The 20,726-nt window shown below is 35.7% G+C and overlaps 1 protein-coding gene across 1 annotated transcript in view; it reads right to left on the bottom strand.

Annotated features, from left to right (window-relative positions):
* The window catches only part of CNGB3 (cyclic nucleotide gated channel subunit beta 3), a 141,809-nt gene that overhangs the window by 50,491 nt on the left and 70,592 nt on the right, over nucleotides 1-20,726 (bottom strand). Inside the window, exons 4-10 of the mRNA XM_057737482.1 lie at nucleotides 19,206-19,360; nucleotides 17,624-17,752; nucleotides 16,523-16,731; nucleotides 11,271-11,321; nucleotides 8,684-8,770; nucleotides 5,150-5,214; nucleotides 4,302-4,424 (exon numbers count right to left, since the gene is read on the bottom strand). Coding sequence (XP_057593465.1) covers nucleotides 4,302-4,424; nucleotides 5,150-5,214; nucleotides 8,684-8,770; nucleotides 11,271-11,321; nucleotides 16,523-16,731; nucleotides 17,624-17,752; nucleotides 19,206-19,360 — 819 coding nt within the window. The remainder of the gene's footprint in view (nucleotides 1-4,301; nucleotides 4,425-5,149; nucleotides 5,215-8,683; nucleotides 8,771-11,270; nucleotides 11,322-16,522; nucleotides 16,732-17,623; nucleotides 17,753-19,205; nucleotides 19,361-20,726) is intronic.

The following is a 20,726-nucleotide window of genomic DNA, read 5'->3' as shown; positions in this document are numbered from 1 at the left end:
TTGTGCACATTGGGAAATTTATCTCAGAAAATAAATAAATTTGGGTATATATAGATACAGGGACATTGGGAACATTTCTGAATATCAAATAACCTTAACTACTTATATTTTCCTTTTGAGCTGAGTAAGCCCTTTCCTACTTTGTCAGATTTAACAGTCAAATGAAGGATGCCATTTACTTAGTATAAATGAAAATTTCTTGTCTTCTATTGAAATGAACAGACATTGTTATTCTGATGCAGATTAACAGAATAGCAATAAGTGCCTCTTATTTTAAATGTTCACAATGCTCCACTTATGCCCCACAGTTGCTGCGTAATTCTAACTAGGACAAAGTTTACAAGTCCAGAGATCTCATAAGCAACCTTCAATTTATAGGTCATCAGAAACCACCATGAGGGTTAACTAAGAAAATGCTTTAAGCTTATGTGGTCAAAGGGTAATATGAAATAACAGAAGGAGCAGGTGATGCTTAAAAACTGTGGGAAAATGTAAGTATATTAAAAACTGCTATTTACAAATTATCTTAAAATATATATAAATGCTGCTTTTAAAGACATTGTCGGACTTCCTAGGTGGCGCAGTGGTTAAGAATCCGCCTGCTAATGCAGGGGACATGGTTTCAAGCCCTGCTCTGGGAAGATCCCACATGCCATGGAGCAACAGAGCCCGTGCGCCACAACTACTGAGCCTGCGCTCTAGAGCCTGTGAGCCACAACTATTGAGCCTGTGTGCTGCAGCTACTGAAGCCCATGCACCTAGAGCCTGTGCTCCACAAGAGACGCCACTACAATGAGGAGCCTGCACACCACAATGAAGAGTAGCCCCCGCTCGCCGCAACTAGAGAAAGCCCATGTGCAGCAACGAAGACCCAACACAGCCAATAAATAAATAAAATAAATAAATAAATTTATTAAAAAAAAAAGGAAAAGGCTTGGCAGAGGACTGGCACATAGAGGACCCTTAATAAAGAGACTGCTTAGTGGGATTATTTAAAAAAAAAAAAAGACATTTTCTATGTAAGGATGTGTCCCTGACAGCTGATAACAGCTGATAACAAGAGCTTTGGTTTTAGGTGAGAACCCTCCTATCTAAAGGAGCAGAGAATGGGGGCTATATGATACCCAATGCTGTGAAATGTATTGAAACTTGCTTTTTGGCCTAGAAAATGACCACTTTTTGTAATCTTTCCATGAGTGATTAAGAAGAATGAGTGGTTTCTTTTTCCAAAGGGGAAATGCAAATGGCCTATAGACACATGAAAAGATGCTCAACATTGCTAATCATCAGGGAAGTATAAGTCAAAACCACAATGAGATATCACCACACACCTGTCAGAATGGCTATCATCAAAAAGAACACAAATAACAAATGTTGACTAGGATGTGGAGAAAAGGGAACCTTTGTACACTGTTAATGGTAACTGTAAACTGGTGTAGCCACTGTGGAAAACAGTATGGAGGTTTCTCAAAAAGCTAAAATAGGACTACCATATAACTCAGCAATTCTGCTCCTGGGCATATATGAAAAACAAAACAAAAACAAAAATGTTAATTTGAAAAGAAACATGTATTCCGATGTTCATAGTAGTGTTTACAATCACCAAGATATGGAAGCAACCTAAGTGTCCATTAATAGATGAATGGATAAAGAAGATGTGACACACACACACACACAGACACACACTTGCACACTACTCAGCCATGATAGAGAATGAAATCTTGCCATTTGCAGCAACATGGATGGACTTGGAGGGCATTATACTAAGTGAAGTAAGTCAGACAGAGAAAGACAAATACTGTATGATATCACTTATATATGGAATCTAAAAAATACAACAAACTAGTGGATATAACAAAAAAAGAAGCAGACTCACAGATATAGAGAACAAACTAGTGGTTACCAGTGGGAGAGAGAAGTTGAGAGGTATAAACTCTTATGTATAAAATACGCTACAAGGATATATTGTACAACATGGGGAATTAGCCAATATTTTACAATAACTGTAATGGAGTGTAACCTTTAAAAATTGTGACTTACTATATTGTACAGCTGTAACTTGTATAATATTGTACAGTGACAATAACTCAATGCAAATTTAAAAAAAGAATGAGTGGTTTCTAATTCTTGGGTACAAGGTTCCATTTGAATCTGTTTAATCAAGCTTGTTAATGGGTTCTCAAACCTTTTATATCTTTACTAATTGTCTTTGATTGCTTGATCGGTCAATAGTTGTGTTGGTGTCTCACACTTTGATGGTGTATTTCCCAATTTCTCTTCCTTCTAATAATTTTTGCTTTATGAATTTCTTTGATTCATGATAAGTATTTTGCATTAGGTGCATAACATTTAGAACTGGAAAATATCAATGAAGAATTGAAACTTTTACCATTATATGGTAACCTTATTTTTCCCTAAAATAATTTTTGTTTTAAAGTCTATTTTGACTAATGTTATTTGACAGTCTTTTTTAGTTGGTTAATGTAGGCCTTATTAACTTATTCTGCTTACTGATATATTTTAAGTTGTTGCTACCATCTTACCATTTTTTTATTCTACTGATTAAGAAGTCATCCTCTCTATTTCTGTTCCTTAGTGATTATCTTACTACTTTACTCCAGCTTCAGTACACACATTTGTTTTTTAGACTTTGGAGATTCCTTTGACTTTCTAGAGAATTTAGTGATCCTTGGAAACTGCTATAATTATAATTTATATAGAAATGTATCCTATAAAAAGTAATCATAATAACTAATACAACAAAAATTTCAAGTAGTTTATCTTGTATTTTAGTGAGAGGGCTTTGCATATCTTGTCTGCCTTATAGCTGGAATTACAGGTCTAAAATATTAGCACATTTTAGCTTAAGTTTTTTTCTTCTTGTTGTAAGATAGATTTGGTCATTCTTTACTCTCATACACTCAACATATGTTAGGTATTTAAAGAAGGCAAGAAGGAAGAGAGAGAGAGTAAAGAAACTTCCTTCTTGCTTTCTTTAAACACCTAACATATACAGAGTATATGTTATACACTTAACAATGTTCAGGGCACTGGGAACAAGATATATTCTCTGGAAATGCTGCAGAGAGACATCCAGGTATGAAAAGAGAAATAGCTCCACTTTTTCTGGATGGCAACTGTATATTATTTTGCTAATTTGATAAAAATAGTAATTAGACTTATGCATCTAATGATGTTGAATTGTGTACTTCTAGGCAATATTTAATATAGTTGGTATCTTACTCAGTTTTCTATATAGTTACTTATATTAAGCTACATACATATTTAATTCACATTCTAAAGGGAATTACTTATAGATTTGATTATACACTTTATTCTGTTTCTGTATGTGTGTGTGTGTGGTGTGTGTGTGTATGTATTTTCCCAATCAGTGGGCCTTCTCTTTTTAAATTTTTAAAATTAGTTCTGGTTAAAAGTTCAAACAATGTTGTTATAATCCCTCATTCAGATCCTACTCACTCTAGCTAGTGTGTAATTTTGTGAGGTATCTTTGCTCTCTTTGCTCTATCCTATAATTGCTTTCCTTCCCAAGGCTGCCGTGAGTTGCCCTTCGAAGTCATTCTGGGACCTGCTATTTTCCAGTAAGGACATTGCCTTATAACATGTTCAATGTCATTTCATTGGAGCAGAAAGTTAGTGGAGTCTACTTTATGCCAGGCCTTTGTATCTACCAAAAGGAAATTTCACTATTGAATAACTCAGTTGCCATTGTTGAGTCCTGATTCTCCTATACTAAAACTTTCACACAATCTTTTTTACTCTCAGGGTCCTTGTGTATCTAATTGGCAAGTTTAGTTTATGATCCTTGTTACTCTGTGAGTGTTTGAGTTAGTGGTTAAAGCTAACTCATAAACCCATAAAACCCTTCAGTGGTAAACTAATTAGCCACTGCACCTGCCCTCCAAATAATTAGCATTGTTCCTTACTAACAATCAGCACTGGAGTTATTAAAATTTACCTTACCACTCGGTTGTCTAAAGCAGGGGCTTTCAAGTTTTTTGATCATGTTCTGGAGTAAGAAATGCATTTCACAGGTGAACCCAAGATACACACACACACACACACACATCCCCTACTAAATATGAGAGACTTGGATATTTTCTATTCTGTCCTCTATTCTACCCTCTTTCACTTAAAAACATACCGACCTGCTAAAGAGCTTTTACTGCCCATTAATGGATTGTGATTTATAGTTTCAAAAATACTGGCTTAAGAAAACTCACACTGAAGCAGAAAGTTAAGAAGAATCAATAAAAGTTTCCTTCAAAATTAAAACTTACTTGTTTCCTTCACCGTCATACACCCATCTGGTAGTTCCAATTCCTTCATAGTTTGAAGCCCAATAATACATACAGGCATTAATGTGCAGAGTAAAGAGCAAGTATCCAGTGGTTCGAATGACTCTGTCAAGGAGAATAAAAGCAAAGTAAGGCTCGTGTTGTTCCTGGAATACAGCCTATTTTAACATTTCCTTAAAGTCTCTCCTGAATCTCCTTGCTTTAAATTTGTAGGCTATCAACTCTCACTGGTAAAGTATAAAATGATGGTGCCATCACATGTTTTCTGACTGCGGTGTCTTGACTGGGACTGACAGAGTGGAAAAAAATCCTTTCTTTTCACAGATGAGATGACAACTCCCTGAAAGACATGCCTCCAGGATCACGTCTCCACTTTGAGTCCCATAAAATACACCATGCTGATTTCACTGGATATCTCTGTAAAGTTCATGGGACTTTATGCTGTGATTGACTGACTAGAGGTCTCTGGACAAGTTAAGTTCGGAACGGCAAATGAATGAAAATTCAGTTAGAATGAATTGTCGCGAGAGAGGTGTAAAGTCAGCTTGTGAAAGAGCACGTTTCCTTGTCCTTGTTCTGACTGAAGCAGGTAAGGTGTCCTCTTTTTCAGTCCTGTATTCTTCTAAAATCTAATATAATTTTCATACTTTTATCTCACTTCAAAATGTTCAAATCTGTTTCAGAACATAACCCAGTATTTTACATAGCCCCACATCTGAGATGATCTCCATCTCTTTTTGCAAGCAGGCCATATTCTTCCCACATCCTGTCTAAAATGTTTTACCATTGCTCTCTCTCCAAGCCCCAAACTACACTGAGTTATACTTTACCTGTAGATATATGCCTTGTTCATTATCGACTCTAGGTGATGATTAAACTCAAAAAATGATGTGTACTATGTAGAAACAAGCAAAAGAAATCCAAAAGTGTGTTAGCCTTAAATACATCTATTATATTTAAATAAAACAATATAAAATAGAATTTGTTATTAAAAATAATTCTATTCATGTCTTAAAAAAAACTAAGGTCTGTTAGTGGTATTTCCCTCTGGGCAGTGCATTTTAGCAAGGTGCCAAACTTCCAGAGCTTCTTGCTTAATTTTATTTCTACCCTCTAGTTATAGTCTCGTTTATAACGTTTGTTGAAAATCAAGCTTAAAAACATTTCTTTCCTTTTTTCTCTTTAAAGCATATAATAGAACTTTATTTTACAATAATTAAAAATCACACCTCCTCCCAAAACATAAGTAAAATAGGAAAAGAATAATAAAATACATTGAAGTCATAAATAGGTGTTAAGTCCTGTTGTTCAACACTAGCATTGTTTTTAAGCAAGTAGCATTAAATGTGTATTTATTTCAACAAAATTTAAAGTCCAGCAAATATTAGCATTGGTTATCTATTCTTGACATTGTTCAAAGATACAGAGAGTTTATATGTATCTAATCCAAATAGTTGCTATTTGCCTTAAGGTTTTCTTCTGCTTACACCCACTTCTACCTCAATAGATACTCCCTACATGTACTCTTACCCCTTACTTTCTCTTTTTAATCTGTAGGCTATAAAATGTAAGAACAAGAGCATGAGCTCCAGAGCCAAATACTAATCTCCTCTCTGCCATTTATTAATTGTGTGACTTTGGAAAAGTCACTTAATATTTCTGTGCTTTGGTTTCCCCATCTGTAAAATGGGGACAATAAGAGAACATGCTCCCTAAAGGGGTTGCATGCATACATGAGTTAATGCATTTAATTATATAATGTACTTAGACTCATAGGATCTTACAGTAACTGTAAGAAAGGGCTATTAGAGATTTTTTAGTTCAAAGATTATTTAGTTCAAAATTTCATCCAATGTAGATATGACTGTAATACAACATTTGAATATTAGCGATGACTATTCAACTAGAAACATACACAAATGCTTTGTTTTTCCAGAATTCCTGAGTAGGAAACATCCATTAAGCATTCAGATTAAGATAATTTCAATCTGTGGTAATTTGTTTATTGTGCTTTTAGAAGTTTGCAAAAAGGGACATTTTAAAATTTAGCTTAAGTGTTCACTGCAGAGAAAATTTATATTCCTAATTTGTTTCCTCATATATAATTTAGAGATAGGCAAATGATATTTTCCCTAGAGAACCGTGTATTAAAATGACACACTTATGTGGAAACGACTGGACTATGGGGCTATGAGAAGAAGATCAATGTTGACTTTCAGGATCTCTTATACTATTAAAAAAAAACTATCTAATACAGCGAGTGGATTTTTGGACACTTAGGGATACAGGTGTGAAGAGTTAGCATTTTATAAGCTTTTATTATAATGCTAGACAAACACTCAAATCCATAGGAACCCGAGTCTGTCTGAAAGTTGGTTGTTTCCGAGCAGTGGCCTCCTGAAACGTCCGTTCAACGCTACCAATTTGATGTGGGACGGCCAGCCCACCAGCCTGCTGGGAACATTCAGTTCAGCTCAATCTAGACCCACATTCTGTGGTCAAAACAGAAGTCTCTCAAGTTGTCTTGAGTGTATGAGAATATAGAGTAAGATCCCTCTTGACTTGGAAAAATCATGGGTGTGGAAGGAAAGCCCTTTCAGCCGGAAGCGTATTTGCCCATCTGATTATCGCAAATAATTTAGAGTCAGAGAAATATGTGATGGAATCCGGATGCTGCCACTCACCAGCAGCGTGTCTGGACAGATTTTTTACCCTGCGAATTCTCATTTTCCTCAGCTCTAAAAAGAGGTTGTTTGGAGGAATGAATGAGATAATGCATACGAAGTTTAACAAAGTATGCAGCTCCGAGTACGTATTCAACAAATAGCAGCTGCTGTTGTGTCAGGGTCCACCCGACTCTCCAGGTTATGCCATCCTGTCTTCCCAAGGTGTCAAAGAGATGACCACCTAAAACTGATGAAATCTTTGGTGTTCCTTTTAAGAAGATTGTCTTTGGAAATACAAGCAATCATTGCTATTATTAAAGATTTATATGAAATTTCCTGTCTTGACTCTCCTCAGATTCATTTTAGGTACGCGATAAAACTATGAGCTATAAAATATTTATGTCTTAGAATCTTTTTGAATAGGTAATACATTCTCATAGTTCAAAAACAATAGGAAATATATACCTTCAAATTCTTTTCTCCTGTTCCTGCCCCTACTCATCCTGATTTTCCCTCCGGCCTCCCATTCTCAGTTAACCATTTTTATTAGATTTTTTGGGTAGTCTTCGACTGTTTATGTAATATAGAAAAATAGAACATTTTTCCCTTTCTGATACAAAAGTTAGTATTGGTCTATAAACTCTTCTGTTAACTAGCTTTTTTTTTTTTTTTTTTTAAACTTAGGAGTTTATCTTGGAGGTCTTTTTGTATCAGTGCATAGAAAACTTCCTCTTTATTTCTGCATTACCAAGTATTCTACCTGTATAGATGTACTGCAAGTTATTTAACTAGTTTCCTCTTGATGGACATTTGAGTTGTATCTAAGTATATAAATAATTTTGTTATGCAAAAGTGTGTTTGCTTTTTTCTATAATTGTAGAATTTTAGATGAGTGAGATAACTTAGATGTCATCTAATCTAATACCCTCATTTTACAGCCAGTATTCTAGGCATTCAGTGACTATGTAATAAAAAGTGACAAGTGGAAAAGAATAGAATTATAAAATATTCATTTGTAATTATAGCTGTATTTAGAAATACAGAAGCATTCCTATTTTAAATTATAAAAATACCTGTTATGAGACATAGACTCAAAACAATCAAGAGCAACTTCCATCAGTATAAACAATGATGTGTTTCCTTCATTTCATTTTTAAAATTCATAGCACTGATGAGGGCAGAAAAATGGAGGACAGTTTGGGAAAAATTAAGAATATAATACTTTTAGGATATCTTAAATTACTTCAAGATTTCCATTATTATAAGAAGACAATTAAATACAGTTTTTTTTTTCCATTTTAAAGCTGGAATATAATTGCTTTACATTGTTGTGCCAGGTTTTGCTGTACAACAAAATGAATCATCTGTATTTATACACATGTCCCCATATCCCGTCCCTCCTGTGACTCCCTCCCGCACTCCCTATCCCATACCTCTAAGTCATTGCCCATCATCTAGTTGATCTCCCTGTGTTATGCAGCACTTTCCTACTAGCTATCTGTATTACATATGGTAGTGTATATATGTCTATACTATTCTCTCGCTTCATCCCAGCTTCCCCTTCGCCCCCCACCCCTGTCCTCAAGTCCGTTCTCTGCATCTGCATCTTTATTCTTATCCTGTTACTGGGTTCATCAGTACCATTTTTTTAGATTCCATATATATGAGTTAGCATACAGTTAAATACAGTTATCTTACCTTTAACATCCTATTTGTCCTAAATACTGGATTAAACCCAAAGAAGAGGTAGAAAAAATCAAATGGCATTATTGATGCCACATCCAACTGTTGGAAGAACACATTCACAGTTATGTTGCGTTTAAATGCTTTTTTGGACATGAATTGATTTATGCCAATGTATGTAAAAGCTGACCAGTCACCACAAATTATTTGTTGTTTAATACAAAATTGCCTTCAGTTAGATATGCATGGTGTCACTGAAAGGTGTGTTAGCACCATGAAAACAAGAACACTATTTCGTAGCCTACTTCCAATGAATTTCATTTCCAGCTTCATGCATCTGATCTTGCCTTAGGCACTGCATTTTCTGGAATTTTGTTGAGCTGTCACATATGTTTCAGAATGGCGTGGTTGCTACTGTTAGAATACATTTCAATAGTGTTTTAAACTTGGTGCTTTTGGATGGAAACTCAAGCTCATTCTTGATTTTATTTGAAACAATTAGACATGCACTGTAGTGATATATTTTTATGTTCCAGCCAATTCTCCAGTGTTCAGGGTTGATTGTATTGTTAGTGGTTCATCCAGACTTTTCAGTTCTTTTTTACTGCTGTTGACTTTGCTAACAATAAACTGCTGTGAATGTATCTATTAGAGACTGTACAGGCTAACAGAGAGGAGAGGAAAGGAATCAGTCCCATTTATAATTATCGATTCTGATGGGAGAAGGTATTGAAAGTACTATTATAGCTAAAGATATATATTTTACATTTGTCATGTATTTAAATTATTCTGGCCTTCTGTTATCCTGGTAATTGTGACATGACAGCATCACACTTGCATACTTTCCTGACTGTAATGATAACAATAAAAATTCTTTTACATAAGATAATTATTCATTTTCGTTCATTTTTAGGTCATCTTGAAAAATAGGGTACATTAAAAAAACTATTTAAGACAATTAAGAGCAGTTCAGAGTTTTCTGTAAGGCCATACATATGAAATGGAAAGTTGAGGTAGTTAATTGTGTACTAGAATTTCAAAGCCTAATGCTATTGAAAAGAAATGGGACTTTCAGTTTGAATGAACCAGATTGGTTATTATAAACAGATTACTTACTAAAAGTATTGGCTTAAAAATTGCATAATATCATCAAACCTCATTGATTTTAGCCTACAGATATTGAGCCTCATAACAAGTTGAGAGGTGTGCAGAGCAGTTACTAAAATAATGTCTTATAAATAAGAAACCAGGAGCACAGAACTGATGATTTGTCTAGTGCTATTTCAGCATCCAATTGCTTGAATGCCCACTTGACTTTTCTATACAGAGTCATTAGTTGTGTTTGATATTAATATATTAGTGCAGATTTGTGTAGCTAGAGATGACTTATTTCTCATTGAATTGTAGAAAATTGGATCAAGTACTGACCAACGCTGCACTCTGTATAAGGAACTTTGAGAAGCATGTTGAGATTGAAATAGGAGTAAGATATTGTTTCCATCCACAAGAAGTTAAGAATCTAATGATGGAATAACTAAGCACAGAAATAACTATAATACAGTGCTATAAGACATAAGGAGGATGTGCTAAGAAAATTCAAAAGAAGTGACAGCAATTAAATAAATGTGAAAGTTTACATTTATAAACCCAAATTAAAAATATGAGTTAATTTGCCCTTATTCAAATTCAAGAAATTGATTAAGCATTTGGAATAAGCTTTGTGGCACTTACAAAGAATATTCATCCTCTTTGTAGAGTTCATCAAATTAGTTTAGCTCTTTCATGAATATGTCTAAGTATGTGGCAATTTTCTTACAAAGAAAATTAGTTGGAGATAAAAGCAAATTGAAAGAGATTTTAATCACTAGAGATTGCCAATACGAACAATTTGGCACCTAAACCCAGATTTGTATTTTTAACAAAATTTGAGGCCAGTAAAGTGCTGTCCTTGAAATGGGAAATTGGAGTATCACTCATACAGGTTGGGTAACCTTGGATAACCCTCAACCATCTGCTTATTTCTTAGGGTTAGGAGGAACAATAAAAGATAATAAAGTACTTTGTAAATAATTATGGGTGAAAAAACTACATATGGGTGAAAAAATTATATTATATATATAGTTATTTGAGAAAAAGAAGATGCCATGTTATCTAAATAATCGCTTCTTTTGTAGTTTTTATTTTGCTTATATAAACTAGAAAGAAACAGAGGTAGAAACAATTTTGTCGACTTTAATGTCACTATATCATCATGGTACATGAATTGGAGGCTAGAATTATGTATGGACAAGACACAAAGTACACCCCATACTCCTTTATTGACATTTAAATTGGAATTTAAATGTGGGCACTAAGATTTTGTTCTGCCTAATAAAGACTCATATATTGAATTACACATTTGCACATACAAGGAAGTATATAATGCAATTATTGAGAAGCAAAAACTCTGCCTAATAAAACTTCATCTGTACAAGCTTTGTTATGAAGGCTACAATTTTGAAAGGAAGCAGATTTTTTTTTTTTCTGGTAGAAATTTATAGATGAGACAAAGTCAAAATGGTAATGGATTACTTAAATAATTTTGGAGTTGTAAGTCACCTACCTGAAATTTTCTAGAACTCCTGTAGTGTCTCTTTAGTTCATTTGAATCCACCTGAAATATGTTATATTTATAATTCACATTAATTTTAGCCAATTTCATTGAACATTTTCTCACTTTCAACAATATTTATAGCTATTTATTTCTATTAGTTCTTTCCAACTTCAGCCTATAAATATGCTCTACCTTCCCATATCTTAAATAAAAAAACCTTTCTTGGCTTTGTTTTCTTTTTGTATTGCTCTAATTATTTGTCACACTCAAGCTTCTTAGGAGAGTTGCCTACCTTGCTTTGCTCCACATACTTTCCTCATATTTATTACTCAACCCATGTCAATTTGGTGGTGATCTGACTTTTTGCTCACTTCTCTTATTACATCATAACTACTATTGTGAAAGCCACCAATGACCTCCTAATGGTCACACCCAGAGAGTCCTTTATGATACTAACATTCTTTTATAGCACTTGCCATGTTTTAAAATTACACATAGATTTCTTGGTGCATTTATTTAAAATCAGTATACTCTGTGAAATGGTAATCTGTCTCAGGACAGGGTTGATTTTGTTTAGCAACTGTATATAAACTAGTGACTATAATATATTAAAAACCCAATAAATATTTGAGTGGATAAATAGGTAAAGGGATGAACAGAAGAATAAAACTTTCGAAGCATTTGACTTTTCTGGGACAATTTTGTTCTTGAAATTTCTCTTTCCAAAGAATCTGTAATGCCATTCTTGATCTCATTTACTTCTTCAGTTCCCACGTTTCAGTGTCCTTCTTGCATTCTAGGGCTAGCCATTTAAAAGACAGTATTTCCCAGGATTCAGCCCTCTTCTCTTTTCATATTTACTTCCTGGGAAATTTCATCCACTTTCATAGTTTCAAAGATTATCATGTATGTGGATGCTACCAAATCTCTACCTCCACTTAATACCACTTTCTGGAGCTGTTGACCTGTCCAACAACTGCTTATTTTCTTCCTCACTTAGCAGTTCTGCTCATTTCAAATTAACCTACAACAAATCTGAATCCATCATTGTTTTTCATGTCCCCTCAAACCTAATCTTGCTCCTCCTCCTACTGAGTATCCTATGAGCACCCTCATCTATACTAGTCAGTGGTCCTACATCACTCACCCTTGCTCAGCCCTCATCTAACCGGCAACCAAGTTCTACTGATTCTCCTCCCTAAAATTTTCTCATGTTTATTTTTTCCTTTTGGCATTGATTTCCTTGCCTTTAGTCTTACTCTCCTTGATCAATTCTACAATGGCAGCCAGAGGATCTCAATGGCAGCCAGTAGATCATATCATTAACAATTTCTACTTATGTCAAATCCTAAGAGCCCACATTAACTTGAAAATAAAATCCAAGCTCCCTCTCATGATATACCAAGCTCTGCTGTCTCTATCTCACTCACCACCTGCAGCATCTCTTACTCACTCTGTTTAGCAGTGCACCACAGAGCTTCTTACCTTGATGACTTTACCCATGCTGTTCCCAGAACTTGGGACATATTTTTCCCTTTTTTAGGGGGATGAAGCTGTGCAGATAATTTCAATTCATCCATTAAATTTGGGCCAGGCATTCCCTCCCTTATAAGGTTTTCTCTGCATCAAATAGCATCCAGGGCTTGCCTCTGTCATGACTCATATCACGAAACTCCACCATTTTCTTTTGTCTATCTATCCTTCATACTCTGAGCTACTTAAAAGGGTAGGGACCACATCTCTATCCTTTGTCTCTCAGCTCCTAATACAATGTCTAATACATAATAGGTGCTCAATAAATATGTGATAAGAGATAGAGGAATAGGAAGGCATTTGTTAACATTCAGACCTAAAAGAATTAATGCTAATATTGGGCTTATATTTTTTGACTTCAGTTATAGGTAGGAAGAAATCATCTGTGTACTATTAATTTTAAGACCAAAGTATTATAACTTGGACACATGTAAGCAGCATCTTCTAACAATTATTATCCAGGCTGTCCATGTTCAGAAGTTTTAAATTGCTATTGAACAATGTTGAAGATTGGTTAGCCGATTCCTGCCCCATCACCCCATTTTTTTGGCTATAATTTCTACGAATGTGCACATACTAAAATTTACAGAAACATATTATAAAATATATGACATGCTTATTTAATGATTGTTTTCTCTGAGGAAAAAAATGGCTTCCTGAGCCACAGGTATATATACATATATGTTTACCCTGAATCATATACCTAGCTTCAGTAAGTTGAGTCAGTTCCTTCAAAGCTTACATGGAACAGATAGACATTTCAAGTGCTAAGAAGATAAGTTAAAGGATGACTGCATCCTCCAACTCTGGAAGAGTGTCCTTAGCATGTTTATCCCTTTACCTTCAGGGCTGTCTACGATCCTATGATTGAATAAATGTAAGTGAAACTAAAGCTTGCTAGATTAAATGAGAATGCTATCTGGTGATTCTAAAACCCCTTTTCTTTGGTGCACTAAATATATTTGGCATCATTAGCTTTCTGAAGATCAGCATGCTTACCCATAACAATTAGGCACTTATTTTTAAAATGTAACCCTATTTAATTCTCTCTCTCTCTTTTAAGCCTCGTCATTATGCAACATTTATTAACAACATTTATTCAGCTGACTTTAGGAAGGATAGAATAATTGCACTTACATCTTTTTCCAACAGATAGTTTTTGAAGACCCTCAACCAAGGTATTATTATATTTATTTATTGCTTACCTCTTCTTTTAAATAATTCATAGAAATTCCTTAACTTCACATAGAACAGATGTAAATATTTCAAAAATTATACTATCGTATAAAACAACTAAAGTTATTTAAGGAGAGAAACTCCTTGAACCAAGATTGCCATTCATTCACTCCTTTGAACATTTCTTGAATATACCCTCTGAGTTCCTAGGATAAATAGGGAAATGAATCAAATACTGTCCCTACTCTCAAGAAACCTATTATTAGGTAAGAAAGAGAGATTTCAAGAGGAAGGAGACAAGAGGAAGTTAGTGTGTGGGCATTCATTCATTTGATTCAGTCAAAACTTACTGCACATCTTCTAGAGGCCAGAGCCTAGGCTACGTGTTCAGGTTGTCTTGCTTGATCTTCACAATAAATTTATGAGGTGGGTGATATTAGTTCTATTTTATGGAAGACAAAGATAGTACACAATGAAAGGGTAAATTTATTTTCCTCAAGTATTGCTGTAAGTTAATTTCAGAGGTGAAATTTGACCCTGGTGTACTTGTTTCTACTACATCATAGTGAGCTTGATTGTTATTTAGTAATTAAGTAACAGAAGAATGAGTGAAATGTGCAAAGCACAGAGAAGCGAGCTGTGAATTTTCTCCAGATCAGTTTATAAATAGTAACTAAAGCACCAAAAGCAGTTGACTATAATGGCAGCTGGATAGATGTGGTCACTAGAAGGTGCTGAGTGTTTCCTTGGATGCTTGTGATTGGCAGGCTTAGCAAAGTGTTGTGGATGCAAGTCTCATATTTAAATAATCTCCACTGCCATTCCCAGCTCTGTTCTTTCTGCCTATAAAGGAAATTTTAAATAAGACTTTTTTTGTTGGTCCTTGAATCAAAATTCTGTTTTCTGTGCAGCGCTTTTCAGAAGAAAGATATTGTACGCAAATGCTGTGGAAAATTTGTAAATCCTCCTGATTCCCTCTATTGAGGCCTCCAGCACCTCAATCCTGATATCTGTTTTACCTCAAGCCCTTGGGGAATTAATATTTCTATCCTCCAGCCCTGGAATATCTGGCAACTGTAGGTATTTAATAAATGTTTGCTGAATGAATGGTTTGATTGTGTAAAACAAAGTTTGCGTAGATAGCAAAATGTGTTGAGACTTTCAGGTTGGGTATTCAACTTGCATAGTCCTCTTAGCAAAATGTAATCAAGTTTCAAAGGCTAAAACTACCTACTCTAAATTAAAGAAACCATTTAACTTCATTTGAAGAAACAAAGCAATTAGTTCCTGCTCTATATTTGTAGCTTGTGATAATGCATTTTAAATAGAGCCCATTGAGTGTATTTTTATTGGTTATTTTTCTTGGTTTTAACATTCCATTGTGTGCAAAGACCTCTTAGAAAATTGAAAAGAAAAGTCTCTCCTTACTGATTTTGTCATTTTCCATTTGTCAAACATTGATTTTCTCCCCCCTTATGCATCTAATGGAGGTTGAAATTAGTGCTTCTTTTTTTTGCGCATTGTTTACTTCTTATTTGTACACCATCATAATTGTTCATCAAATTGTCTGTGAGCTCAGGGGATTGTGTTGGTGAGTTAACTAATGCTCTGAAGGCTGCACAAGGAATATTTTGAATGGATTTTTGCTATAGCTTTAACTCTTGCCTTTAGAATTTCTTCCTAGAAAATATTTCAAATATAGGAGGCATTCCCCAACAAATAGTATTTTTTTAAAGAAAAAATAACCAAAACTACCCCTTTCAGCTTTTTGATAACTTAAAAATCATCTGGGGATTCAAAATAAAATATTCAAGAGATTAAGGAGCCTACTTCTCTTCTCCAAAAACACATATGAACCCCAGGTGCCATACACCTGGCTCCTCTGCTCTTCCTACTGTGGCATTGGAGGATCTGTTCCATGCAGCCTTCACTGAGACTGTGACCGGGATATCACAGTGAACATCAGTTGGAAAGGAAGCATCGTTCTAGTTAACTGGGGAAGGGCTGGGGATGGTGCAAGAGGCTACAAGATTTGGGTATGTGCTTGTGAAAACATATGCTTCTCTTTCTGTCTTAGATTGATTGGATTGGCTATGAAATTCCCTCAACAGTGAGAATATATCCAGGAGAAGACGATTTCTCCTAAAAGTAAGAATGCTGTTTCTGAGATGAATCAAACACTGCATTCAGTGTGGGGTGTGATGAATCTGGACAGTGAAGAGTGAAAAGAAGATAGGTACCAGACACAGTTCCAGGCACCCTACATGTATCAAGTCATTCTGTCTTCCCATCGATATTATGAAGGTACTGTTGTTATTCCTATTTTTAAAATGAGGAAACTAAGGCACAGGGAGATGCATGGTCCCCAGCACATGGTGAGTGCTCAGTTGTTTTGTTATCGTTGTTAATATACTGGTGGTTCCAGTGGTTAAAGACCCATAAAATGCAGGCAATCAATCAGACATTAAATAACACACTGTTGTTAATTTGTTTTTTTGTAGTTCAATCTGATATTCCTTTGTCAGTTTCTGCTTCTCTGGAGCCCTACTTACTATTATGTCTCCTCCTCTCATGAACTGGAGTCTGGGCTGGATTAATAGCAAATCGAAAAGGTAGATGGCATCGCACACGATGTCCGTAGTAAGCCAGTAGCGAGCGTTGTCTGGTGTTTGATATGGGAAGACCATGCGCAGTGGTATAAGCCAGCAGTTCCAGTTAAAGGCAATGGTGACAAGCAGGAGCCACAGGAGATAGAATCGATCTAGAAAAAGAGCGGCTGGAGTAATCCACACGGCATGTAAAAAACATTACAATAAGTCTGTTGCTTAGTTTGATAAAGTTGGGGCACTACCTTCTGGAGATAAGCAATTTGTATAAAAGACTCTATTTAAAACATTCAGCCCGATTCTGCCCCTAGAGCCGAGGCACTGGGGTTTTTGAGGGATGTTAAGGGATCTTATCAGCTTTTCTGACACTGGAGAGTGTTCTTCCTGTCTCCTGGAGGAGTGGCCACTGAGTCTGTCCCCATGAGTAACTGTACTATTTGGATCAGGAAAGGGGAAACCCAAGGAAAAGTCAGAGGTACCGTCTCCAGGACAACTGCCTCAGCGGGCCTTCTGCTGCTCCGTAATAAAACTGCAGGATCACCCAGGACTTGTGAACCAGAGGCCACATCTTGCCCACAGGGGTGTGACTGAAGTGCGGAGGGGGTGAATCAGCCGGTGAAGGCAGTCCACGACCCTGTACACAGGGATTTCCTCTGCCCAAGGGAGGTTGTGAGAGGGGATTTGTTCAATTAGGTTAATTAACAATGTGAAGCCATGAAAGAAGATAGACATTTTATAATGATTATTTTTGGGGGGTGGGGGGATGTTCAGTGAACATATTACTGAATGTTTTGGGATTTCTTTTCAAAGTTAATTAGGGGCAGAACCGGCCGTAGACTGTTTTAGAAACAGACAGGAATATATTTATCTCTTATCTTCCCTGGAAAGGGGTGAACAATCAATTGCAGATAATACAGTTTAAATTCTGCTTTCTAGGTAGGTTCAGAACACTGGCCGGAGAAAATGGAAGCCATTTGTGACTTTGAGTTTCAGGGGTTCTTGGTGATAGCCAGCCCTCCACTGAGATAGTCCACCCTTTGATGGTACCTGTGTATGAATCTATGCTTTTCGGAAGTCTGATTCGCTTTAGGTACTCTGTCAGAGGCACCTTCTGGTAATGTTCTTCTTTTAGCTTAGCATTGGTTTCCTGTGTTGATGATACAACTGTAGGCTTTGCTTTATAAGGAAAAAGAGATGAAAACATTTTTAAAAGATTAGGTTAGTTTAATGAGGAAAAAGCTTGGATTTCTTGGAATCAAAACATTCTAGAATCTTCCTCTCTCAATGCAGGCAGGTGAGGTATTTCATGACATTTAAAATATTGCCATTTGTGAAAATATCCAAGAAATGAAAACATTAAAATTTGGAAATAAATAGCAGTTTTAAAATTTAAATTGTGTCCCAAAGGTGTTACTAATTGGACATTTTGAATACAAGCTTCATTCCCACATATTTTGGAGCATAAATAGTGCTTTCGATTTACATTGAACAGAAACATTACAACTGTGCACCATTCCACAGCTTTCAGTTTCATGCTTCTTTAACTTCATTCATATCTTTCCAGTTACAGGTAAGTAAAGCTCAAAATATTCTTTTCAACAAACCTTTATCAAACTATAATGACTATATTTGAGACCCTTCTCTTTAAAAAGAGACTATTATATAATAAATAGTTTATTTTGAAAATCCAACTTCCTTTATACAGAATTATTAGGAAACCCTCAACTCCATTCCAAGTAATTAACAATTTCATTTTTATTTGTCTGTTATTAAACAACTACACTTTCTTCTCTACTTCATCTATACATATATAAACATTTTATATAGATGTAATCATGGTATATATAGTATATACATATACACTATGTGTATTAAACACTATATATATGCTATATATACATATATGCACCATATATTTGTGTATATGACATATATATCATTTCTGTGCTCTACTTTATTGTACTTGTTAATTTTTCATAAGCACATTTCTGTAATTATTAGAGATACTGATAATTGTCTCTCTCCTTATGTGATTAGTTCATTGATATCCTTTGCTCTGTTGTATACTCAAGTAGTATTCTTGTATTCTTATTATAAGTGCTTTGTATATTAGGGGCATTATTAATTAATATTTACAATAAAACTTGCTAAAGCAGATATTGTTGTTGGCCATATTCCATGGACCAGAGGTCATGTGCAGAATGACATGGTCCTGCATCTCTGTGCCTGGGGGATTTCTCCCAGCTGGCTTGCTTAAAGTGCTGGAGCATCAGCAACATGTCCCAGCAGCAACCCTCAGTCAATGAAGGATAGGAGTTGGTGAGTTGATACCCCAGCTTCCTCTTCCATCAGGATAATTCTGATGTGTCATGCACACAGATTTTCAGCTGGATCAAGCCCCAGTGGCCCACAGCAGTAACCCTGTCATTAAGGCACCTTTATTGTCTTAACTCCCTTCTCTGTCTCTCTTGTCCATTTTTACCTCCTGGATTACCCTCAATATAAAATATTTGTAACTAAATCATTGTCTCGGCGTCTGCTTTTGGGGAAACCCAAACTAAAACATTTGCAAAATACGTGTCCACTCATAACCTCCTTCTTCCTGATACTTTGAGGTAACACGGCTCACCAGTTTGGGGGCTGCCTTCAGGTGAGGACATATCATCTTCCACCAGCTTTTTCTTGTAGAACTCGGTTCTTTGACGCAGTCTCCTCACCAGGTTGTGTAGCTGGGCATCAGCATACTCATTAATAACAGGGGCTCCAAGTAGCTTGCTTGTTGGACTAAATGAGAAAAAAAATGATAGAGTTGGACTCATGAGGAGACACATGCAGGAAAGGGATTAAGTCTCTTCACTTTCCTTATATACCCAAGATTATTAGCTGCTCCTTTCTGCAATTGAATAGAACAATTTAAGAATTAAATTTGATGGAATTTGTGCTTGTGCAATACAGATTTGCTATTGAAAAATTAGAATCCACAAATAGCAAATGATTATTATTGACTGTGATTCTGCCATTGGACTGTAGAGTGAGAAGAAAAAAAAGCTATAGTTGACAAGACAGGCAGAGTTCTAAGGTGGCTCCTTGGTGCACATGTCCTGCATAATCCCAGGGACAATGAATATGATGGATTTTATCCCCATAATTTGTGTTATGTGTCTTGGCTGACTTTAAGATAAGGAAATTATATCAATATAGGTGGGCCTGATATAATCGAACGAGCCCTTTAAAAGCAGAGAGTTTCTCCAGCTGGTGACAGAACAGAAAGTCAGAGATTTGAACTTTACTTGAGAGACATTCTCCACTTTTGGTTTTGTAGGAGAAAAGGGTGTAGGGCACCCTTTCGTGTATGTGGGGGTGGTGGCAGGGGTGATGGTGGTTAGGTCTGGAAAGGTGAGTGGGGTCAGGTTATGACAGTCCCTGTATGATCTGTTTAGGAGTGTAAACATTGACACATAGGCTAATGGGAGCCAATAGAGAATATTAAGCAAATGAGGGGTATGAGCAGATAGAAGTTTTGGAAAAGTGACAATAGTGGGAGAGTTGAAGAGGAGCAGCATAAATGCATGGAGGCAAGGAAAGAAGTTAATAGGTTAGGTTAGAGTTGATGAGGGAAAAAGAGAGGGACGAAAGAAATATTTTAGAGGCAGAAATCAACGAATTTGAACTTTCTGGATCTTTCAGATAAATCCAAATGAAGAATCAAGAATAATTTCTAAGTTTTTATTACAAGAGACTAGATTTATGAAAACACTAATATAAATTGGAATTCAGAAGGAGATGTTTGTATGTAGTGGGCATATGGAAAAAATGAGGTGTGCATGTGTTTGTGTGTGTGTTCAATTAATGGTACTTATAGGACTTTGTGTGAAAGGACCTTGTTTATGATACCCAGGAAGCAATCGGGAATACAATTCTGGCCACAAGATCTTGGTGACCCAATGCATATGGGATATTTAAAGCAATGTTTATATTTCACATTATCATAGACTGACATTTTCAAGATCAGGAACTGTGTATTTTCTTCATATTCCACAAGACCTAGGGCAAGGTAGGTTTTTGATAAATGCTTATTGAATAAATAAACCCACTATTTCCAACCTTTTTGGACCTTATTCGATGTACCTCAATGCACTAAAAATATCCA

Source organism: Hippopotamus amphibius, chromosome 5 (genome assembly GCF_030028045.1).
Source record: "Hippopotamus amphibius kiboko isolate mHipAmp2 chromosome 5, mHipAmp2.hap2, whole genome shotgun sequence".
NCBI classification, from domain to species: domain Eukaryota; kingdom Metazoa; phylum Chordata; class Mammalia; order Artiodactyla; family Hippopotamidae; genus Hippopotamus; species Hippopotamus amphibius.
Note: the sequence above shows the minus strand (reverse complement) of the source record. Positions and strands in the feature narration are given on the sequence as shown.